The 25,302-nt window shown below is 41.8% G+C and overlaps 1 protein-coding gene across 2 annotated transcripts in view; it reads left to right on the top strand.

Moving 5' to 3' along the window:
* The first annotated feature begins 14,780 nt into the window (after window positions 1–14,780).
* Window positions 14,781–25,302, top strand: part of SRGAP1 (SLIT-ROBO Rho GTPase activating protein 1) — a 298,264-nt gene continuing 287,742 nt past the window's right edge. For both annotated transcript variants that reach the window (XM_069584751.1, XM_069584748.1), the window contains exon 1: window positions 14,781–15,971. In XM_069584751.1, the coding sequence (XP_069440852.1) occupies window positions 15,905–15,971 (67 nt within the window). In that variant the 5' untranslated portion in view covers window positions 14,781–15,904. The remainder of the gene's footprint in view (window positions 15,972–25,302) is intronic.

The following is a 25,302-nucleotide window of genomic DNA, read 5'->3' as shown; positions in this document are numbered from 1 at the left end:
TGCCATGATCTTCGTTTTCTGAATGTTGGGCTTTAAGCCAACTTTTTCACTCTCCTCTTTCACTTTCATCAAGAGGCTCTTTAGTTCTTCACTTTCTGCCATAAGGGTGGTGTCATCTGTATATCTGAGGTTATTGATATTTTTCCTGGCAATCTTGATGCCAGCTTGTGCTTCCTCCAGCCCAGCGTTTCTCATGATGTACTCTGCACATAAGTTAAATAAGCAGGGTGATAATATACAGCCTTGACATACTCCTTTTCCTGTTTGGAACCATTCTGTTGTTCCATGTCCAGTTCTAACTGTTGCTTCCTGACCTGCATACAGGTTTCTCAAGAGGCAGGTCAGGTGGTCTGGTATTCGCATCTCTTTCAGAATTTTCCACAGTTTCATTGTGATCCACACAGTCAAAGGCTTTGGCATAGTCAATAAAGCAGAAGTAGGTGTTTTTCTGGGACTCTCTTGTTTCTTCAGTGACCCAGCGGATGTTGGCAATTTGATCCCTGGAGAACAGAGAAATAAATTATGATGTAGTCACTCAGAAAACTAATGAAACTGCACAAACTGCTGGGACCTGCAACAGCATGACTGCATTTCATAGACGTAACTGTGATAAGCAGTTGGCAGCACAGAGCACATGTGATAGAAATCTACATCACAACCCAGAGTCTAGTCATAGCTGCTCTCCCAGGCAAAGGGCTGTGCCCTAGATCTGGCCTGGCTTGAAATGTTGAATTTGTGCCCTGTGTTTAATTGGGACATCCCTCTTCTGCTCTGAGAAGTTGGCACTCGTGGTCTCAGATCTTTGGAGTCAGCTTGAGACTTAAACCATTCACTCCCTTGGTCCTCAGGCCATTGGGTTTGGACTAGAACCACACCATGATGTTCCTGGGTATCCAGCTTGCAGACAGAAGATCATGGGCCTTCTCAGCCTTCATATTCGCATGAGCTGATCCCTCATAATAGGTATCTTTTAATGCATATCCTTTGATCCTGCTTCTTTGGAAAACCCTAACTAATACAGGGATTAAGTATTTCAGAATCTGCCAGGTTTAGGCGTTCCTTCCCACACAAAGCCTGACTTGATTTCCATGTTTTTCAATTACAGTTAGATAGAAATTAAGGAACACAAAAGGCAGAGACTAACCCAAAGTCCTCAGCCTCCTTTTATTTCTTGAAACAAGAGCACCAAGAATCCTAGGTATTCCTGTCTCTTCCCCTCCCCTCTGTCTTCAGTGGTATATAGATGGCCAAGGGCTCAGAACTGGCTCCATTCACGTCTCTTTGGGGGCAGATGAAAGAGGAGCCATCTTCTACCTGCCCCTGAGCCACTGTCCACACAAGTGGGTGACCACTCAAAAGAGGGCAAAGTGTTTTGGGGGGAAGGAGGAGATGTTCAGACGTCCTTTTTGCTTTCTTCAGAGAAGACTTCATGAGCTAAATCGTGATAGCTAATTATCATTCCCCTGGGAGCACTGAAGGGAGGGTTATTTCTCCCTACTCTGTAATAAAAAGAAAGTAAACACAGACCTTCCAATAAAAGGGAGGTGGGGACCAACTGTTACCTGGGAATTAGAAGACTGTTGCATATTCTGTTCTAGTGCCACAAATATAGTGGTAACAGCTTCAGTTCAGTTCAGTTCAGTCACTCAGTTGTGTCCGACTCTTTGCGACCCCATGAATCACAGCACGCCAGGCCTCCCTGTCCATCACCATCTCCCGGAGTTCACTCAGACTCACGTCCATTGAGTCAGTGATGCCATCCAGCCATCTCATCTTCTGTCGTCCCCTTCTCCTCCTGCCCCCAATCCCTCCCAGCGTCAGAATCTTTTCCAATGAGTCAACTCTTCGCATGAGGTGGCCAAAGTACTAGAGTTTCAGCTTTAGCATCATTCCTTCCAAAGAAATCCCAAGGCTGATCTCCTTCAGAATGGACTGGTTGGATCTCCTTGCAGTCCAAGGGACCCTCAAGAGTCTTTTCCAACACCACAGTTCAAAAGCATCAATTCTTCGGCGCTCAGCCTTCTTCACAATCCAGCTCTCACATCCATACATGACCACTGGAAAAACCATAGCCTTGACTAGACGGACCTTAGTCGGCAAAGTAATGTCTCTACTTTTGAATAAATGCTGTCTAGATTGGTCATAACTTTTCTTCCAAGGAGTAAGCGTCTTTTAATTTCATGGCTGCAGTCACCATCTGCAGTGATTTTGGAGCCCGAAAAAATAAAGTCTGTTTCCACTGTTTCCCCATCTATTTCCCATGAAGTGACAGGACCGGATGCCATGATCTTCATTTTCTGAATGTTGAGCTTTAAACCAACGCTTTCACTCTCCTCTTTCACTTTCCTCAAGAGGCTTTTTAGTTCCTCATCACTCTCTGCCATAAGGGTGGTGTCATCTGCGTATCTGAGGTTATTGATATTTCTCCCGGCAATCTTGATTCCAGCTTGTGTTTCTTCCAGTCCAGCGTTTCTCATGATGTACTCTGCATAGAAGTTAAATAAGCAGGGTGACAATATACAGCCTTGATGCACTCCTTTTCCTATTTGGAACCAGTCTGTTGTTCCATGTCCAGTTCTAACTGTTGCTTCCTGACTGGTAACAGCTTAGTGGTTAAGTATTAGACTCTGGAACCAGACTTCCCTGGTTCTGATTCAAGTTTTGCTGCTTGCTAGCTATACATCATCCTTGGGAAACACTTGTCACTTTCTGTGTCTTAATGTTGTCATCTATAAAATGGGGCTGATACTGATAGCTCCAAACCCCTAGGACTGTGATGAGGATTAAATGAGTTATGCAGGTGAAGTGGTTGGAGCTGCACTGGTACACATCTAAATGAGTGTTCTTTGTTGTTAGTATTGTTGATGTTGTTCTGGGAAGGAAAATAAATACCTTTGTGGAATCTTAGGTAATAATCACAGTATTTGCAGTCTTCTTATTCCAAATTGTATGCTAGACCTCATGAAAGAGATGGAATAACATAGGAATTTCCAGCACTGGAGAAAGGCCAATAAGGGAGACATTTTGGCCAAAGAGCTTGTTGGGGGGCCCTGAGTCACCTCATGTGGGCAGTTTCTTGCTCTGCCTCTTTACCCTACTGTGACCTCTGGCACTAACCCACAGCTTATGGCTGTGCCCAAACTGGATTAACAAATGGATCTGGGAACCTCCTTTCCACCCAGATCACCTGCCTGGGTTTCCAGTAAGCCAGTGAGCCCAGTTTGAATTTGAAGAGTTCATTCCCAGGTGTACAGCTGGAGAGTCTGATGTTCCACCATGTATCTCTCACAGTAGATGCTCCTGCCATTCTGAACGCACTGAAATCTCTGTCTCTGATGAAATCATGTTCTCCTAAGCTGCACTCCTAGACTACAGAGCTCTAGAGTTTATGATGCCATTTCGAATACATTCTCTCTCTCATTCCAGCTCTTAAATTACACATTCATTCCACTGTTTCATTAGCAAGAAAACAAAAGATCAGAGAGGCCAAAGCAACAGAACTGGAACCCAAGCCCAGGTTTCCTCTAAACCAAGGCTCTTTCCATTACATCTCAGTCACCTCACTCTTAACAGATCTTACTCCAGAGACTTCACTTGAGGGTATCTCAGCTAACCACAGTCCTCTTACATGCGTTCTTAGTGTTACAGCGCTTTTATTTTCATTCATTATGCTTCTTTTGATAATTTAACCTTATCAAAATTAAAGAAGCATGATCCTCAAATACAAAGAATTTCCACTGAAGAGCAATACAATATCCAAATTATGCAGTCTGTCAAATGACATCATCATTCATTCATGATTTTCCACTAGACATATTGAGCATCTGCTATACGCCAGGAGCAGTAGTAAAGCAGGCTCCATCACCAGACAGATCAGAAGGGGATCAGAGAAACAGAAAAATAAGAACATAGAGTCGTAAGTGCTCTGCCGAAAGGAAGCATAAAGTGCTGGGCCAGGGTGGGGCTGGGAGGGCATGAGAAAGGGATTTAATGTGCCCCGGGAGAGGGTGTTCAGGGAACGTGCTTCCAGGATGACGGTCTAGGTAAGTTATAAATGCTGAGACACTAGGCAGGCAAAGGATGGGAGTGGGGCAGTTACAGTGTGCTCATGTGTGTAAAAGTGTGTGCATTCTATGGGGACTCACCAAGAACCCCTGAATTGGTATGAAGATTATTTTAGGCTGAAAACATTTGATATTCAATAAAGACAGAAAAAAGCCTTCTCGGAGCTTCACTTATCTGACTAAAAGCAGCAACTTTTGAGAAACGAGGCAACCATAAACCCCCTCTCCAGGGGGTTTCATGGCCATGAGGAAGCTGGAAAGACCACTCTCACCTGCCTAATCAAACATTACAGACTTTCTCATCTCTTGTTTGTGGCTCTAAAAATCCATTTGTCTTTGCTAAAGACATTTCTTTGTTCTTTCTAGAGGAGCCTGTTCTTCCCCCTTTTTTCCTCTATTAAATTAGGTATATAAACCTTTAACCATTTAGCAAGCTAGCTGTTTTTTTGTTAGCATTGGTATGCATACAAATACTTTTTTTCTATTGATCTGTCTCTTGTCAATTTAATTCACAGGCCCTAAAAAACTGCACCAAGGAGGGTAGAGAAAAGTCTTCCTTGCCAACAGCTCCAGGTAGAGGAATAGCCCTTGCAGAAGTGTGAGGGTGTGAGGGAGAAGCAGAGTGCACCCGAAGCACAGTGAGAGATGGAGTGCGGCTGAGGCAAGGGAGAGCGTGGGCACGGCAAGAAATGAAGCTGCGCTGCTGTGACAGTCAGCCATGAAGGCGCCGAGGACTTTCACAAATGTGCCTTAATCAAATAATAGGTAAGGGTCACCATTAGTACGTGAGGATTCTGAAAGGATGTCAGATATGGCCAAAGTCTATCTGCTATTCTGCATCAGACTGTATTTATAGACAGGGACCTATCTATAACTTTTATTATGATTAACCCCATCAGTAAAAAAGATTTGAGCATTCATCCTCAGTATCTGTTTATTTTTTAATAAAGTACATACCTATACTATAGTTTCATATGTCTTACTCCTGTAAGACTGTTTACAAAATATAGTATGTACAAAAAAGGAATTTTAAAAAGAATATGTATATTATAATGTCTTTCCAAACCCCATAATCTTAAACCTCTTGAGGCAAAAGTTCCTTTCTATTGGGAATGCCTACCTTCAGCATATGAAATGAGATATAGATCTAACGCTGAGTTCTTTCAAGGAAAATTCAGAAGATGAGGCAGGAAAAATTGTTCCGAAAAAAAGCCCCCAGGAGATAATAGTGACAGCAGTCTCTATTAGACTTTTAAGAGAATGGTTCTCTTAGAAACTGAATTGTTTCTTAGGAAACTTTTGACCATGTCAGAAGTTGACTTGTCTCCATATTCAGAGAGGACTGATGTTAGCATTCAGTGAACAGGTCCAAGGCTGGATGTCCAGATCAGTCTCCTATTAATCAAGAATTGTCCTACCAGGCATTCATATATGTGAAATATTAGTTTAAATTATATGAAACTTTAGTCTTACTCCAAGTTACTTGTTAAACACACAGTAGTTTTGATACATATTAGCATGCTAGTTTTTATTCTAACTTTCATGCATACCTTTGACTTGCATTCATTGACCTGTACATTTTTTTTTTCCCACAGCTTTATTGAGGTACAATTGACGTATAAAATTTGTATGGAATACGAATCCTGTATGGAATATCTTCTGGTCTTATTACTTCTCTCTTATCTAAATTTATCTGACTACTTCAAGCCTTCTACTGAGTTGGGTCTGAGTGTTTACATACTGAATTTTATATTACTTCATTACTTACTTCGTTTTTTTTGGGTCTTCATTTTGCAGGTAGGATATTATATTGATTGCATAAAGAGAAATATGAGTACAGGTAAATGTTATTTTCTATACATTTTCTTTTAGGATAGCAAGTTGGGTGTTACAATAACATTTATTATAAAACAGTGGTAGTTAGGGTAGTGAATATTCTTCATAATACTGTATTAGTGAATGCATGTCATTATACACTTGTCAAAACCCATAGAATATATGGCATAAAGAGTGAACCCTGATGTAAACTATGGATTTAGCTCATAATAATATATCAATTTTGACTCATCAGTGGTAACAAAGGTACCTCAAGAAAGCAAAATATTAATAAGGAAAATGTTAATAAAGGGGAAGTGTCGGGAGCAAGGGAGTATACCTGTGCTCTCTCTTCCCTGTAGCCCTAAAACTGCTCAAAAAATAAATTTTTTTAAATTTAAGGCAACACTGGTTCTGATTGGCTTGAGAGCTGCTGCTTTAAAGAAAGAACTACTACATAAAAATTTGATGTATATTAAAAAAAATAACATAGATGATAATTGTTTTCCAAACCTTCCACTTCCCTGGTATACTCACCAGGAACATTTCTGTATCTAAAATGAGGAATAACTGTGCAGACTTGTCTCTCTGTAGAAGAAGTGACAAAATTAGGCAGTTTTAAAATGTCTGCTGCCAAAGTATAATGGCAAGAAAAGGAGGAGTCTGTCATTCATTCCCTAAATTATAAGCATTCGAGATGCATGTATTTCTTGGACTAATTAAACTTTTTGTGAGTGTTTGCACTGCATACTAATCCATCTCTGATTCTGACAGCTGAATTGAAACTGCCATTTCTCGCCTAACTTTCTTTGGCTGTTTTCCTCTGAGTAATCATATCTTTTTTTATATATATATAAGTGATGGGTTTTAATACTTTCATCAGGATGGGCTCATTGACTATTCATATTCTGCTTATATTGTGCGGCAGCCACATGGGAAGTCGTAGTAGGATTTCAAAGCAGAAAATAGTAACTCTGATGAGAAGACTGTTATGTGTGGGTGTTTGGAAGTTATGAATATGAGATTAAACAAGCAAATTCTATTTTAATGATTTGTGCAAAATGGAAACGTGATTTTGAGCAGATGGTTAAAAATATTCTAAAGCACTTTTATTCAAAGAAAATTACAGATATTTAAAAACCCCGATTTATTTTAGCTTTAGTTTTCTTGAAAATTGGAGAAGAATTTTTTGGTGGGGAGGGGAGTTGAATTACACAAATGAACATTTTAGAAGAATCATTCATGTTATTGTTCTCTTTTGCTGCTTCTCTCCCTGTGGCTAATGTCTGTACCTCTTCTTTCCCATCCTTCCTCTCCTACCCTCTGTCCTTAGTATCTCCTGCACTGACCCCTCCGGGTGTCTAAACTCATCTTTATTGTAACATTCTGCCCTCATCCCTGCCAGGGAAAGTGCATCAGAATGAAATTGGCAAGATCTTTTGACAGCTTGTCTTTACCCCTCTGTTGCCAGGAAAGGGAAAATGGCTATTTATATGGTCCATTTCCACAAGCTGCTGTTAAATTATGGGCCAAGTTCTTTTACTACAGTGATTAATATTTCTTGATTGACTACCTGGCAGACTGCACGGGGCTAATCCAACCTAGGAGCAACTGGGATTTCCCTAGACCTGGGCAGGGTTCAATAGAGCCTTCACTTGGATATTCGGAAGTGGGTTTTTATTATCGAATTTTGTTTACACTAATTGCAGGCTGATAGTATTGGGTTGAATCATATGGCATTGCTATCTATTATATCAAAAATGGTCAAATATCAGCATTGTCGTATGGTTCAACTTCATAGACAATAATTATGTGTTGATTAGAACTGAATAGACTATCAAATCATTCTATAAAAGATGTAAGGTAGTGTACTGGAAATACAGACACACCGTAAACCAGTAAACTACAAAACAAACCCATTAAGAATAAAGAAATTCTCAACTAACATAGGAAGTTTAGGCAAGGAGGTAAATAAGAGACAAACACCCTATAAGTTCCTCCGCAATTGCAACGGTTTTGCTGTACACTTGGAAGTTAACCTTTTGCACCAAAACCGTAACAGCAATGACAAGAACATCCAACATTTGTGTATTATGTGCCTGGCTTGGTGTATGTTTTATATACAGTGTGCATTTAAGCCCTACCACAAAGTTATCAGGGAAATTATTATCCTCCTCTTATAAATGAAAAAAGTTAAACTTTATTATCTTGAAGGTGAAAACAGTCCAGTTTCTTAGAGATACATTAAATTGAAAAAAAAAAGTCTTAACCATATTATCAGTCTCACTTGAGTAAATGTGGCAAATCTTTTATAGGGATACACTTTTAATAGTCCTTGGGCCAAGATTCTCAAGCAATAAGAATCACCGGGAGACTTTCCCCTAACCCAAAATTTGGACCCGTGGACTATAGTCCACCAAGCTCCTCCGTCCATAGGATTCTCCAGGCAAGAATACTGGAGTGGGTTGCCATTTCCTTCTCCAGGGGATCTTCCCAACCCAGGGACAGAACCCAGGTCTCCCACATTGCAGACAGACGCTTTAACCTCTGCACCACCAGGGAAGCCCTTAAATACAAGAATCCAAGTACTAACATCAAAGATTTCAAGGGTGGAAAAGAAGCCAGGTTGAAAGAAGAAGGGGGAGGAGGCGGGAGAGGGGGGGTGAAAGGGGTGGCCTTACAGACGTCTCCTGCCACCTACAGATACCCTAGTGGCAAATAATTTCAGTCATTTAAAAGTTAAAAACAAACACAGTAAGGAGTCAATACCAAATTCACATAATTTTTTTTTTTAATCGTTTTAGTGTCTAAGAATTTCACATCTAAGGTAGACCAGTCTGCTACCACTCTTTACATCAGGGATACAGTCTCCTCTGCCCGCTGGGATGAAAAAGCTGATGAAGCCCTGCCAGTATTCTAGGTTATATTACTGGATCCAGCTAGAGTATCAGAACACCAATTGTTGTGCATCCATAGCTTGTATTGTCTTGACTCTGTGGACACCCCTCTTGGCATCTCAAATTCTTGCAGCGTAGCTTTCCGAAGATTACATTTTGGTATTGTGTCCTGGGGCAGAGTTTTATAAAGTAAGATCTTACCATTGAGCACCTATAACAGAATCACCTTGGGGGTCTGTTTAGAACTCATGCACATGGGAGCTCTTCTATACTTAAAGCCACACTTCTCGACTTCAGTGTGCATACAAATCACCTGTGCATATTTAACCTTGTTAAAATAAGGTTCTACTGGAGTGAGGCCTGAGATCCTGCACTTCGCATAAACTCCTAAGCATGTCAGTAATGCTGCCATGAAGACCACCCTTGGAGGAGCAAAGACAAATAGGGTCCAAAGCTGTAAGGCCACCCCTTTCGCACCCCCCTCTCCCGCCTCCTCCCTCTTCTTCTTTCAACCTGGCTTCTTTTCCACCCTTGAAATCTTTGATGTTAGTACTTGGATTCTTATATTTTAGGGCTTCCCTGGTGGTGCAGAGGTTAAAGCGTCTGCCTGCAATGTGGGAGACCTGGGTTCTATCCCTGGGTTGGGAAGATCCCCTGGAGAAGGAAATGGCAACCCACTCCAGTATTCTTGCCTGGAGAATCCCATGGACGGAGGAGCTTGGTGGACTATAGTCCACAGGCCGCAAAGAGTCAGACGCGACTGAGCAACTTCACTTTCACTTTCAGGACAAAGTGATGCTGCAGTAAAGTGCATGGTGTATTTTGTGGCTGCAAGGAATCAGGTACATTCTCCTACCTACTTCCAGGGTTTCTGATCAAATAGTGAATTAACTTCTGGAAATTTGGAGTGGTCCTAAAATGAAAATATTAGATAACAGAGTGGCTTAATTTGTAGTGTGGATCCCACTTTCAGGCACCCCAGAAATGTGACAGGGGAAGGATAGGTTTTAGGGGCAAAGTGCAGCCATCTCTATTGCACAGCTAAGAAAACAGGTATCACAAGGGGGAGCAAAGTCACAGAATTAGAGTCACAGTTGACTGTCTCCCAATTTGACTGACCCTAGCTTTCTGGATTTCGTGTCGTAGGCATTCTCAGGATAAGGTTTGTGAGCCAAAATATGGGAAAGTTGAGGAGAACTTGAAGAGATTGAGAAGTGACTTGTGAATCACTCTGAATGGCTGGATCAGAAGAGATCCACCAAGGGAAAACCAGCAGTCAGTCATACACAGGTCACTATACGTGAACCTCCTTCACAAGTGTATAGTAGTGTTAGTCGCTCAGTCATTTCTGACTCTTTGCAATCCCATGGACTGTAGCCCGCCAGGCTCCTCCGTCCATGGGATTCTCCAGGCTAGAATACTGGAGTGAATTGCCATTCCCTTCTCCAGAGGATCTTCCTGACCCAGGGATCAAACCCGGGACTCCTGGGTTGCAGGCAGATTCTTTACCATTTGAGCTACAGGGAAGACCCCATCACAAGTGTATAGGAACTGTAAGTGCATAGGCAGAAGAATGACAAACTAGGAGAACTCACTTTAGAGGAAAGTAGATATGGGCTGGAATTCTGGCCTTTGCAGTTATTGGACTAACCAGATCCTCTCTGTAAAACGAGGACAATAGTAATCACCTTGTAAGCTTCTTATAAGAATGTATGCAAAATGGTTTGTGTTTGTGACCCTACCTTCTACAGCAATAAAATGGGGCCTTACTAATATTAAGACATTGACATTCAAAAAAAAAAGTTTATTGACAGTTTATTGGGTACCATGATAAACTCAAAGATGATTAAGATACTGTCTCCAATGTTTAAATTGCTTTCTGTCAGATTACAACTGAGATAACAAAGATAACTAATACTCACTGGGTAGGTACAAAGGTCTGGAGTACTTAGTAGTACTTTTTAAGGAATATCTCAATAAGTGCTTATAACAGTCCCAGGAATGAGGCATTTACCCATTTTTCAGATGAGGAGACTGAGGCCTCAAGAGATGCAGTAATTTTTATCAGCTCCCTTGGGAAGCAGCAGAGCCAGGATTCACCTCTGTGTACCCTGTCTTTGGGGCTTGTAACCACCTATGGAAAAGCAAGAGAGATCCAGAATAACATCTATTTCTGCTTTATTGACTATACCAAAGCCTTTGACTGTGGATCACAATAAACTGTGGAAAATTCTGAGAGAGATGCGAATACCAGACCACCTGACCTGCCTCTTGAGAAATCTGTATGCAGGCCAGGAAGCAACAGTTAGAACTGGACATGGAACAACAGACTGGTTCCAAATAGGAAACGGAGTACATCAAGACTATATATTGTCACCCTGCTTATTTAACTTATATGCAGAGTACATCATGAGAAACGCTGGACTGGAAGAAACACAAGCTGGAATCAAGATTGCCGGGAGAAATATCAATAACCTCAGATATGCAGATGATACCACCCTTATGGCAGAAAGTGAAGAGGAACTAAAAAGCCTCTTGATGAAAGAAAAAGAGGAGAGTGAAAAAGTTGGCTTAAAGCTCAACATTCAGGAAATGAAGATCATGGCATCCGGTCCCATCACTTCATGGGAAATAGATGGGGAAACAGTGTCAGACTTTTTTTGGGCCCCCAAATCACTGCAGATGGTGACTGCAGCCGTGAAATTAAAAGACGCTTACTCCTTGGAAGAAAAGTTATGACCAACCTAGATAGCATATTCAAAAGCAGAGACATTACTTTGCCGACTAAGGTCCGTCTAGTCAAGGCTATGGTTTTTCCTGTGGTCATGTATGGATGTGAGAGTTGGACTGTGAAGAAGGCTGAGCGCCGAAGAATTGATGCTTTTGAACTGTGGTGTTGGAGAAGACTCTTGAGAGTCCCTTGGACTGCAAGGAGATCCAACCAGTCCATTCTGAAGGAGATCAACCCTGGGATTTCTTTGGGAGGAATGATGCTAAAGCTGAAACTCCAGTACTTTGGCCACCTCATGTGAAGAGTTGACTCATTGGAAAATACTTTAATGCTGGAGGGATTGGGGGCAGGAGGAGAAGGGGACGACAGAGGATGAGATGGCTGGATGGCATCACTGACTCGATGGATGCGAGTCTGAGTGAACTCCGTGAGTTGGTGATGGACAGGGAGGCCTGGCGTGCTGCGATTCATGGGGTTGCAGAGTTGGACACGATTGAGCGACTGAACTGAACTGAAAGGTTACAAGGTCTAGACTCAGCCAACAGTTCATTTCCAGTGGCTGCACTCTCTGCTGCTGTGTTATATTTCCCAGGTGCAAATATGAAATAAATCTCAGTGGCACCATGGATGAATGATATGAATACATTTTGATTTGACTACAGTTACTGCCAAAGTAACAGAAATCTGTATGCAGGTTAAGAAGCAACAGTTAGAACTGGACATGAAACAATGGACTGGTTCCGAATCAGGAAAGGAGTACGTCAAGGCTGTAAATTGTCACCCTGCTTATTTAACTTACATACAGAGTACATCATGTGAAATGCCAGGCTGGAGGAAGCACAAGCTGGGATCAAGATTGCCGGGAGAAATATCAATAACCTCAGATGTGCAGATGACACCACACTTATGGCAGAAAGTGAAGAAGAACTAAAGAACCTCTTAATGAAAGTGAAAGAGGTAAGTGAAAAAGTTGGCTTAAAACTCAATATTTGGAAAATGAAGTTCATGGCATCTGTCCCATCACTTCATGGCAAATAGGTGGGGAAACAACGGAAACAGTGAGAGACTTTATTTTTCTGGCCTCCAAAATCACTGCAGATGGCGACTGCAGCCATCAAAAAGATGCTTGCTCCTTGGAAGTAAAGCAATGACCAACCTAGACAGCATATTAAAAAGCAGAGTCATTACTTTGCCAACAAAGGTCCATCTAGTCAAAGATATGGTTTTTCCAGTGGTCATGTATGGATGTGAGAGTTGGACTATAAAGAAAGCTGAGTGCTGAAGAATTGATGCTTTTGAAGTGTGGTGTTGGAGAAGACTCTTGAGCGTCCCTTGGACAGTAGGGAGATCCAACCCGTCCATCCTAAAGGAGACCAATCCTGAGTATTCATTGGCAGGACTAATGCTGCCACCTGATGGTGGCAATACTTTGGCCACCTGATGTGAAGAGCTGACTCATTTGAAAAGACCCTGAAGCTGGGAAAGATTGAAGGTGGGAGAAGGGGATGACAGAGGATGAGGTGGTTGGATGGCATGACTGACTGAATGCACATGAGTTTGAGTAAGCTCCAGGAGTTGGTGATGGACAGGGAAGCCTTGACATGCTGCAGTCCATGGGGTCGCAAAGAGTCGGACACAAGCGAGCAACTGAACTGAACTGACTGCCAAAGTACACTTCTTGCCTCTGGTCTCTCTACCCTCCTGGCCAAATGATCCTTCCACGCTGCCAACAGTTATCCTTATAAAACATGTATGTGATCGTGACAGTCCTCTGCTTAAAAGGCTCACTGCTGTCTGCAGAACTGTGTTCAACAGCTCAGCACAGGAGGCCTCTCCCATTTGGCCCTGACCTTCCTTCTCAGCCTCTGCTTTGGATATCTGGCTCTTCACCCAACACTCTTACATAAAACATCCCCGCATGAAACTAGGGCAGTCAGGGATTCCTGTGTCGCAAAATGGAAAGAAAAGAATTTTTTCACTTTTTCCTTACATTCTATTCTGTTGTTATAATGTAAAAAGATTTGCCTAAAAATTAAATTTAAAAAAGCTATATAACTAAAAACAATATGCACGCACTCACTTGAAACACATGTATGTTTTACTTTTTTTTTTTTTTTTAAATAATTTTCACCTACTGTCAAAGATCTGGTATTTCAGAGGAGGGCATCCTGTAACTCATTTGCAATTCCCCCAGAGTAGGATTTTCCTTCTCCCTGAAAGGCAACACTTACTCCAAGGTGGCAAATTACTTACTTCAGTTCAGTTCAGTTCAGTCGCTCAGTCGTGTCCGACTCTTTGTGACCCCATGAATCGCAGTCCTTTAAATCCAGTTCAAATATCTCTTCTCTGGGAAGACTTTCTCCCCCAGCCTTTTATTCGGTGCATTTTTCTTTCCTCAAGGCTCCCAAAGAGGGAGTAGCTCTCTTACAGCTCTACAGTACTGCCCGTAATTACTTATTTATACAACAATAGATCTTGAGACCCTTTAGGGCAGAATTCTCTTGAGTCCCTAGTTCATATTTGGTGGTTGGCCTACAGTAAGAAATCTTATCACTGGATACAAGAATGAATAAAGTCTCAAAGTCCCTACTCTGTTTAGATCTAGCACCATTTGATACGGACACGCCTTTGGACAAATCACTTTGATAAATCAGGCCAATAATATTGGAGAAGGACAGTGTGCGTGAGTGCTCAGTCATACCGAACTCTTTTCCATGCTGTTGACTGTAGCCCGCCAGGCTCCTCTGTCCATGAAATTTTCGAGGCAGGAATACTGGAGTGGGTTGTCATTTCCTCCTCCAGATCTTCCCCACTCAGGGATCGAACCCGCATCTCCTGCACAGGCAGGCGGATTCTTTACCACTGAGCCCCTGGGAAGTGGAGAAGGTCCCAAACGCTAAATGTGTCCGCCCAAACCCAGAGATATCTTAAGTACTACCTGTTTCCCCACCACGCCTTTCCCACCATGCTGACATTCTCTAGCTACTTTTAGGATGGGGCGAATACGGTGCTCAAGATGGATATTTTTCTCTGCCTGATCGAATAGCTTAGCTTTTTTTACATTTTTATTCTTAACATCCAAGACAATTCAGACTCCAGTGTTTCTACTGGGGTTGGGAGTAACATCCTATTCTTTCATGGAGACATCCAAAGTCTGATTTTCCCCACTGGACTCAAAAGAGCCCCACCACAGCGCTCACACAGATTCGAAGACTGCCCACCGGTCGGGTGGGGTTCTCCAGCGGCTGGGGCAACGCAAGCCGGGGAGGCGCTGGGGGCGTCGCCCACGGCCGCCGGGCTCGGCACGCAGGGTCGGGCTGCGGTTGGCCACAAGAGGCATCCATCTTCCTGGAGAAGCGCCGCGCTTGCTTACCGCGCCGGTGGGGAGGAGCGGGGCGAGGGTGGAGAAGAGAGGTCGATCGGGTCCCTCCCGCGAGCCCTGCCCCGCCTCGCCGAGCCCGGCGCGGCCGCCCGGGCCGGTGCCGCCCGCAGCTCACTCCCCAGGCGCCGGGGAGCCGCGGGCCGTGAGCGCGCCTGCAACTTTGCGGCCGCCAGGGGCGCGGCTCCTCCAGGGGCGCGTGCGGGTGTGCCGGTAGCCGGCGGCCTCCTGGGGGCAGCAGCGGCAAGGGGGACCGGGAGAAAGAGGCCGTCTCGGCGCACGGTGGCCCAGGAGGCGGAGGCCCCGCGAGGCGCCGGCGGTGGAAACCTAAACTCCGCCGGGGCTGCGCCCAGGACGCGTTCTTACAGCGCGTTAGCCGCCCTCGCGGCGGCCGCCCGGGACTCGTTTTAGGATCGCGATTCCTCTACCCTGCCCGGGGCAGTAGCAGCCGTGTGTGCCGACGGAGGAGCGGCAGCAGCATCCCCAGCCCGGGCGGGACCCCTGAGCGCCGGAGCGGGCGGCTGAGCAGGAAGGGAGGGTCGCGGCGCCCGCCCTCCCCGGCTGGCCCTGCCCCACGCTCCCCGTGCGGGTGGCTAACAATGGTGCGGAGCGCCGGCGCGATCCCCGCGTCCGCCCAGCGGCTGTAGAGGAAGTGGCCGGGCTCCGGGTGGGGTGGGCAGGGAGACGCCCCCCGCCACTCGCCTGCTGGAGTTCGCCGGCTCGCCGGGCCTCTCCGGCCCCCTCCGGCCCCGAGCCCTGGGCGCGCTCCGCATCGCCGACGGCAGCTCGATCCCGAGAGTATGGTGCCAGCGCCCGGGTTAATCTAGTCCTCGGCTCGCTCCTTTTTTTTCCCCTCCTCCTCCTCCTCCTCCTCCTCCTCCTCCTCTCCCTCCCGTCGGTGCTGCTTCTGGGTTCCCGGCATTTGGGAGTACAACTCTCTGCTTCTCCGAGGAGACTGACTGGTCGGTGACCCCTCACAGAACTTGCCCATTGAAAGCAAACCCAGAACAGCTGGATAATGTCCACTCCGAGCAGATTCAAAAAGGACAAAGAGATCATCGCCGAGTATGAAAGTCAAGTCAAAGGTACGGATGGGAGCGGCTGCCTTGCTCCTTTTGTGTGCTTTCTTGTCATTGTGCTCCGGGAGTTGCGTTTCTAACTTGGGGGTCTGCGTTGGAGGAAGGTGGTGAGAGACAACTGGAGCGCCTGGTTGAGCCATCCGGGGCTTCGTGCAAGCCAGTCTCAGTCCCAGTCCCGTCAGGTCCACGGGGAGCTGGAAACCGGGTGGCTCTCCCCCGCTGCCCGCTCGCCACCTCCAGTAGGGGAGAACTGGGTTTAAATTAACCACCTTCAGCGGCAGCTTACATAGGAGGTAGGCAGCAGCAGAGGTTCCCCCCCCCCCCCCCCAGTTATCATCACCGGCATCTTTTTTTATTTTATGTTTTTTAGAATATACTATTGTCACAGCCATTGATACACTGTCATGTAATTTTTTTTTTCTTTTAAAGAGTCATTTTTCTGAAGTCTGGACCCGAAGTGGTCTAGAGCTTCCTTGAGTGCAGGAAACTGGCGAAATTTGCACTAATCACTAATTTATCAGGGCGAGTCCCCCTTCTATAAAACAGCTAGCTCCCTAAGAGCCTGGCAGTTAAACCAAGAAAGGACTAGTGGAATCTGACTCTTCCTCTATAATGGGCCGGAATTCAGTGCCATCTTTCACACTCACACGGGAATATTGCTTTATCATTTGCTGGAGGCCACTTGCATGTAAAATGAAGGTTTGACTGTTTGAGTAGTAGTTTGACCATTTATGTGGTCGCCTAATGAAGGAATCTAGTTATGGCTGATTATGGCAATTTTACTTAATGTGTCTTGCGGTTTAAAATATATTTTTTCTCCCTGGTACAAGTATTTTGTGTTGCTGTTGAAGTGTTTAATAAATATATATTTGTTGTTTATTTTTTCCTCTTCCTCTCTCTATCACTGGTAGCTTTTCCTCTATCACTGGTAGCATTGAGACAATGGATGGAGTGTTGAGATTACTGCTGTTCTTTGGAATAGTCAATGCAAAGTTGATAAAAATTGCTTTGTAAACACCTGTGTTTGTACAGACACAATCTTATGAAAGGGCTGCAGAGAAAGGCATTCCTGTACTTGTCTTTGGAAAGGCAGGAACAACCTGGGAGTTCTTTTGTGTGGCCAAGTTGTGAAAATGCCTGGAGTCCAGTGAAAGGACCTGAATAGGGAAACCCTCTGTCAATTAGTGAGAATCTGGACCAACTTATGACTAGAGGCAAACACGATATGCAAGCCCAGGGACTTATATTTCCTTTAGGTTGACTCTAGTAATGAAGTTAAGATGAACACTCTTCAGGAAACACAGATTTTTATCTGCTTGCAGTTAAGATAATATATGATTGTAGGAACTGGTTACATTGACATAGAAGTTATTTTAGCAGAGAAGTAATTATTTGCTTAGAGACAGATTAACTTTCTAATGAGCATAACCTTTCTTTTCTTAACAAATCCAGCAGCCTTTCCCAGGTAGAACTCCTGTTCACAATCACCATTTCTCTGTGCAGTTTTTCCACATGGCTCTTTGTGGCAAGTCTTCAAGGGGTGGCAGTCTGGATTTTGTGCTATCTGCAGCGCTGACTGGCAGCATGTACTTCCAAGAATTGGTTTCTTTATTTCTGCTCTAAGGTTGTTTGTTCATGATCAAGTCCTTATGTGAAAAATATTCTCATGATTAATGAATTCTATAGTTACGCGGTACTTTGAGAGTTTAGGCCCTCAACATTGGTTTAAAAATAAATAAAACAGGATGTGTTGCTTTGTTTAAAATGTGTCCATCAAATAAGGAAAAGTTATGAACATGGTGAAAATTATTTTTGGAACAAATTCCAACCCATAAAAAGTGATCTCTCTATTCCCTTCACCCTTCCTCACTCACCTGTGAGTCCCCAGGCAGCTTTATGACTGTTTACTACACCTGAACTACCTTTCTCATCAGGGCCTGTGTCCAGAGTTCATCTGCTTCCTCTGCAATACTTACACGTCCTGTGTCTAACCCAGATCCTTACTGTCGTCGTTCAGTCGCTAAGTCATAGCCAGCTCTTTATGACCCCATGGGCTGAACTGTTATCTTCCCCTTTTCACACACCATTCTCAGGACAACTGCACTTCTTATGATAACTGGGTCTAAGATACCCAGGGGGACGCCGCAAAGCTTCTCACCACCTAGCCGCAGAAGTTCCAGAATCACTTTTGCTATATTCTGTTGATTGTTGTTGTTCAGGTGCCAAGTTGTTTCCCACCCGTGGACTGCAGCACACCTGGCTCCTCTGTCCTTAACTATCTCCCAGAGTTTGCTCAAATTCCTGTCCATTGAGTTGGTGATGTAATCTAACCATGTCATCCTCTGCCGCCCCCTTCTCCTTTTGCAGTCAACCTTTCCCAACATCAGAGTCTTTTCCAATTAGTCAGCTCTTTGCATCATGTGGCAAAAGTGTTGAAGCTTCAGCTACAGTCTGTCCAGTGAATATTCAGGGTTTCCTTTAGGACTGACTGGTTTGATCTCGTTTCCCCTGATACCAGCTCCTTATATCCGTATGTAAATATGGGAATAGGGAAATACGATGGAATTGGACCATACGCACTTTGAATGGCACAAATTCGCCTGAACTTACTAGGCAACATCAAGAGGACAGTGACAGAGAAATGAGAGTTAAATAGTGCCTGAGGCCTGCCGTCTGTGAAGTGAGAATAGGTCCCTCATTAAATAGTTTCAGAGGTAGGATCCTGGTTTTCTGTTTCTTTTCCTGAGCCCCCCTTTAAGGTTGAGTGTCTCACCCTGGCAGAATGCTAGTCCACTAGTTAAAGATAGGTGGTTTTGGAACAGCCAACTCTTTCAGTTCTAGCAGGTATTTCATCTGATGGTAAACAAAAGAAAGATGGCTCATTCTATCGCTGGAGGAAAATCTAGCTGTATTGGATTTATTAAGAGAAGACTCTTAACAGGTCTCTTCCAAATTAATAAAGCCACATATATTGAACTCTCTGGATGACTTACATGTATGGGAGAGTCACCTTTGCTTTAACTTTTTTCCTAATAAATTCATATCTGAGTTCTCAGGGAATTAAAAGTGTAATACTCAGGTAGAGCGGTAGTAAAGAATCCACCTGCCAATGCTGAAAACACAGAAGAGGTGGGTTCAATCCCTGGGTCAGGAAGATCCCCTGGAGTAGGAGGTGGCAACCCGCTCCAGTATTCTTGCCTGGAAAATTCTACGGCAGAGGAACCTGGTGGGCTGTCAGACATGACTGAGCACTTATATTCATTCACATAGAGAATACAGAAAAAATAATAAAATCATGTTCAGAAAAGTAGAGCACAGGATTGTAAGAGGGAGAAAAATCGGAGATTATGACTAGTTAAAGGAATAGATGGGTTTAAATCAAGGACCAAAGGCCCCCAAGCAATAATTTAAAAGGCATGTGTTAGGAGGAGAAGGATTCTTTCATGCATGTTGGTCAATTTCCCAAAGATTTAGAATGCAGAGAAATTAATCTCTTGTTTGTGTGGGGCCTTAAAAAGCAAGCTTGTCTGGAAAAGTATATGAAACTCAAACCAGTCGACTACACTACTTTTAGCATCTCTGGCAAAAAACTTAAGCAGTGGAAAAGATCATAGCAAGTGGCTAGCAGAAGTTTTGAAGATTATCTGTGGATTTCAGAGATCTAGTAATTTTTGAATTCTGCAGCAGAAATATTATAGAGTCCATATAAAAAATATGAGTTCACCTACGGGAGTCAGAAGAATCAAAAGACACATTTTATGAGGTGAAACTCGTGGATGGGAAGTTGTGTTTGTTTTTAATAATGCGTGTTGTTGGTTGCTAAGAATTGACAGCTATTATTTGCAGTATTTTCCAAGGGATAATCTCGTACTCTCATCTACATGCCATATGTGCAGGAAGTGCCAAGAAAATCTGTTGTTCTTTAACCACCCTGCTGCCTGAACTACAAATAGTACATTTTGGTGGCAGATGGAGCATAAGAAATTGCCAATTCAATTTGATAGGACCTCACATCATGTGATAGGTTTCAGTGGGGAAATTAAAAGTGGTTCTGTCACTCATACGGAACCTGTGTCTACGTCTAATGTTCTTCCATTTAGCTTGCAATAGAAAATGACAGTTTAAATTGTGAATTAAAATTTTATAGTTGGGAAGGACTTTAAACATTTCCTGTCCAGCCTGCTTATACAGTATAAGGAGGCATAATGTCAGTTGCACAATTAACTCTAATATATGTGGGACTGGAACCCAGGTCCTCTGCTTTTCAGTTCCAAACCAAACCAAGTTTTGGTTTGCTTTTAGATTCCTTGCAAAGTAGAGTAGGAGATAGAACACTTACCTATTTAGACTTTACATCCATTGAAGAAATCATACCTAGGTGAAAGAGAGAACAACTCTTATCTATTAACAGGAGGAGTTAATTAAAGTGTTTAACAGCAGCTAAAAAAATTTTTTTTTCACCAAGATCATTTCAAGAAACTACAGTGCCCAGGCAGTAGCTTCACATCATGCCTTTGAGATCAAGGGGAAAAAATAAGTGAATATGTACAAATGTAACACATTTGCAGCCATTATAATAAGACCTCTTAGACTGTCCAGAAAATCTGATTAGTTTCATGAATTTGAAAATATCTTAAGGAATAGTTCTGGAGAAATTTTTAAGCAAAGCATGTTCTTCTGAAATACAGTGAGGGTTGGCATATGCTATGGGATGATAAATCTGAGCTCTAACCATTTATATTGGTTTCTTACTCCAAGCTGAGATAAATAGGTCAGGAACCCCTACATCCTCAGCTCTGGTCCAATTGAGAGTCTACTTTGTGGATTGATCAGACCCTTTTTTATGCTACTTGTTTTTATTTCAAATTATACCACTGAGAATTAAGATTAAAAAGAACAAAAGCCAAGTAAACTGTATGTCTGATTGCTCAGTCTCTTTTTGTTTTAGTGGTTTGAAGTCAGAAACTGATATTAGAGACAGTTCCTTGAAGACATTTTTAGTTACTTGAAGGTGTTTTTATTTGTTGGGCCCAAGTTACCTTCTAGTTTACTAACAGCATATTTGTGCTCACCTGCTGATATCTCAGGATGGGAAGAAACAGAACATACGAAGAGCAGAAACTTTGGTGTTAGCCACTCAGCCCTGCTACTAATGATATATTTGACCACTGTTAGTCAATTTCTTCATCTGTAGAATGGGAATAATATTGATAGTATACTTACTTCCTTACCTTCGTGAGGCTTCTGTGAAGAAAGGCTTTATTACAGGCTTGGCCCTAATGAATAGTCTTTCAAAATTAGGCTTTGTTATCTGTTTCATTTTTATTTTCTTTAGTTTAAACTGCTTCTTTTTACATTCTGAGTTGGATAAGCTTTTTGAAATTCAAATACATAATCACCAATCTGCTGCCTAAATAGATCCCAAAGTGGGCGATTATAAGCCATTCTAATAAAGTGCTCTATACACAGAATAGAGTGAGTTTCATGGTGAAATTAAAAAGGGATATGTAATAGGCAAACCAGAGGGATGCCCAGCTCCTTCTAAGGTGGATTTTGTGTGTGTGTGTGTGTGTGTGTGTGTGTGTGTGTGTCATTGCTTTTTATCCAAGTATATATAACAGAGCCGAGAAGCACATTTCCTAGGCTGCCATATGTTTGCTTACAACTTTTGTTTAAAATGTTCTCTTCCTTTAATGATACCAAATGAGCTTCCCTGTTTACTCAAGCAGTAAAGAATCCTCCTGGAATGCAGGAGACACGGGAGAGGTGGGTTCGATCCCTGGGTCGGGAAGATCCCCTGGAGGAGGAAATGGCAACCCACTCCAGTACTTTTGCCTGGGAAATCCCATGGACAAAGGACGCTGGTGGGCTACCATCCATTGGGTCACAGAGTCCCACATGACTGAGCTTGCACACAGCTTAATGATGCCAAATGGAAAATGAGAACTGTAGTCCTGTGACAAGAAGGATTCTTATAATGTCCAATAAAGTCTCTGACTTAATTTCATAGCAAAATATTTTGTTTTAAAGTCATTATAGAGGGTCTTCCCTGGTTATCCAGCGATTAAGACTCCATGCTCCCAATACAGAGAGTCTAGGTTCCATCCTTGGTCAGGGAACTAGATCCCAAATGCTGCAGCTGAGTTTGCATGCCCCAACATCCTGCAAGCTGCAACAAGACCCACCTCAGCCAAATAAATAAAATAAATTTTAAAAAAATCAATGTAGAAATGAGCTTTTTTGCGTGTAACTGTTCATTTGCTTTTGCTTATGAGAACACTCTGCTTTTTTCCAGCTTTATTGTGATAACAGAGAGCAATTTGATATTAAAAATTATTGTCTTTTATCTCCCACATCTCCAATAGAGCTTCATTAAACATTAATTGAATGAATAACATAATCATTTTGAATTATTATTCCTTAGTATAACCAACATGTTCATCACAGAATTATCTAGGGTGTCCAACAATCAAGTATTATCACAAAATTAAATTGAACTCAAATGTAACATCTTTAGAAAGTCACAAAGCTGGAAACAATCTAAATGTCCAGCAGTGGAGAATAGTTAACTAAATTCTACTTGGGAATGATTAGCTAACTTATACATGTGAAGACATTAACATGGGTTTTTGAAGAACATTTTATGGTGTGGAGAAATATTTTCTAATAATTATTTACAATTTAGTGAATAATTTATATTATGTTTAGTAGGCCAAATTCTCCTCCCTTATACCCTTTTAAAAGTATCTTGGTGATCTTGATCCTTTCTCTCTCATGTGCATTTTAGAATCAGTTTTCCTTCCATGGGAAGTCCACTGGCAGTTTGATTAAAACTGTGAAATTATAGAGCAATTAGCAGAGAACTGGCATCTTTATATTAGATTATAAATTCTACTTATACATGAATATGAGTATTTCTGCATTTATTTAGTTATTTTTAAATATCTTACTATAAAGTTTTATATTTTCTATGTCTTTTGTTAGATTTATTTCACTTTTCTTACTGTATATGATGTCTCTTTTAAAATTGTATTTTAATTGTTTCTGGTGTGCAGAAATGTCATTTCAGTTCAGTTCAGTGTGCAGAAATGCCATTTACCTCTGTATAAAAGTCTTATATCCAGCTGCCTTGCTAGTTTATTATTATTACAAAAATTTGTTCATTTTTTGGTTATAAAATCTTATTATTTGCAAATGAAGACAATTACATTTCCTCCTTCCCAATCCTTTTGGCTTTAATTTATTCTTCTGTTTTTGCCCTAGGCAGAATTTTGAGTATGAAGTTGATAAATGTAGTGAATTGGCATTCTTTTCTTGTTCTGTATTTAAAGGGAGTGTTTTCAAGCCTTTTTTCCCCCATAAAGGATAATGATTGTTTCCATTTTGTTATAGATATTCTCATCAGGTTAGGTAAGATATCACATATTCTCTGTTTCCTTGAAGTTTTAATCATTAATAGCTGGTTGAAAGTTATCTTTTTGCATTTATTGATATTATTTTTTCTTCTTTAATCAGTTAATGTAATGAGAAATAATGATAGAGTTTCTAATAGTAAACCATCTCTGTATTCCAGAATTAAACCTGTCTTCAGCATTGTATTATATATGTAAATAGTTGCATTCAGTTTGCCAGTATTTAGTTTAGAGTTTTTGGAGGGAAGTGTTTTTTTATTGTTTTTTGCTTGGTTGGTTGGTTTTTGTCTCTAAATTCTGAAACAAAATAGACCCATGGCTTTGCTTTCGGACACTGTCCTTGTCGGGCTCTTTTTTCACTTATACTAGCCTCATAGAATGCATTGGAGAGTATTGCTTCTCTTTTTATTCGTGGAAGACTTTGAAATTTTGGAATATTCCTTCTCTTGAAAGGTCCGTAAAACTGCTTATTTGAGTCTAGTTATTTTCTTTGTGTGAAGAACTTTTAACTGCTTATCAACAGTTAAGCTTTAGTTTTATTAGTGATAGGATTATTTATTCTTTATATTCCTTCTGAAGTCAGTTTTGATAAGTTATATTTTTCTAAAGATGTCTCCATTTTCCCTATGTTTTCAGATACATTGACATAATGTCGATGATAGTATATTTTTGAAATAAGGGCCGATTTGTATTTAATTTAAAATACCATTTTAGGGAATTCCCTGGCAGTCCAGTGGTTAGGATTGGAAGCTTTCACTGTGAGGGCCCAAGTTCAGTCTCTGTTCAGGGAACTAAGATCCCACAAACCATGTGGTGTGGCTAACAAATAAAAATTTAAAAATAAATAAAAAATAAAATATTATTTTAAAATATTTATTTTTATCTCATCTCTTCACTGAATCTTAAAAGGCGATTGTCTATTTTTGTTGTGTTTTCTTTTCTCTTTTATTGATTTCTACTCTTATCTTTATTGTCATCCTTTAAATTTTTTTCAGATTTATTCTGTTCTTTATCTGTTTTTTTTAAGTTGGACATACAGCTCATTTGTTTTTAAATTTTTTAAATTTATTTTTAATTGGAGGATAATTGCTTTACAATATTGTGTTGGTTTCTGCCATATATCAACTTGAATCAGCCATAGGTATACATATTTGCCCTCCCTCTTAAACCTCCCTCCCACCTCCCACCCCATCCCACCCCTCTAGGTAGTCACGGAGCACCAGATTTGAGGTCTCTGTCATACAGCAGATTCATTCAATGCTATTCTCTATTTGTCCTGCCCGCTCCTTCCCCCATTGTGTCTACAAATCTGTTCTCTGAATAGGTTCATCATTACCATCTTTCTAGATTCCATATATATGCATTAATATGCAACATTTTTTTTCTTTTCTCTTCTCTTTTCTCTTTCTGACTTACTTAACTCTGTATAATAGACTCTGGGTTCATCCACCTCTTTAGAACTGAGTCAGATGTGTTCCTTTTTATGGCTTAGTAATATTCCATTGCATGTATGAACCACAACTTCTTTATCCATTCATCTGTCGATGGACATCTAGGTTGCTTACATGTCCTGGCTGTGGTAAATAGTGCTGCAATGAACACTGGGGTACATGTATCTTTTTCAGTTATGATTTCCTCAGGGTATATGCCCAGTAGTGGGATTGTTGAGTCATTTGGTAGTTTTATTCCTAGTAGCTTTCAAGCTCATTGTTTCTGTCCTTCTTTGCTATTATAAGCATTTAAGGCAATGCATTTTTTATTCTTAATGTAAACGTTATTTCTAACAAAAGCGTTATTCTTAAGAAAGGCATCTGTTCTTCTCCCCTAATAAATATTTATGATAATTTCCCTTAAAATACTGTTTTTGCTTCATCTAACAAATTTTGATCTTGTGGAGTTTATTAAAATTATGTTCTGAGTATTCT

The sequence above is a fragment of the Ovis canadensis genome, chromosome 3 (assembly GCF_042477335.2).
Source record: "Ovis canadensis isolate MfBH-ARS-UI-01 breed Bighorn chromosome 3, ARS-UI_OviCan_v2, whole genome shotgun sequence".
Classification (NCBI taxonomy): Eukaryota; Metazoa; Chordata; class Mammalia; order Artiodactyla; family Bovidae; genus Ovis; species Ovis canadensis.
This window is presented reverse-complemented; position numbering and strand designations above follow the sequence as displayed.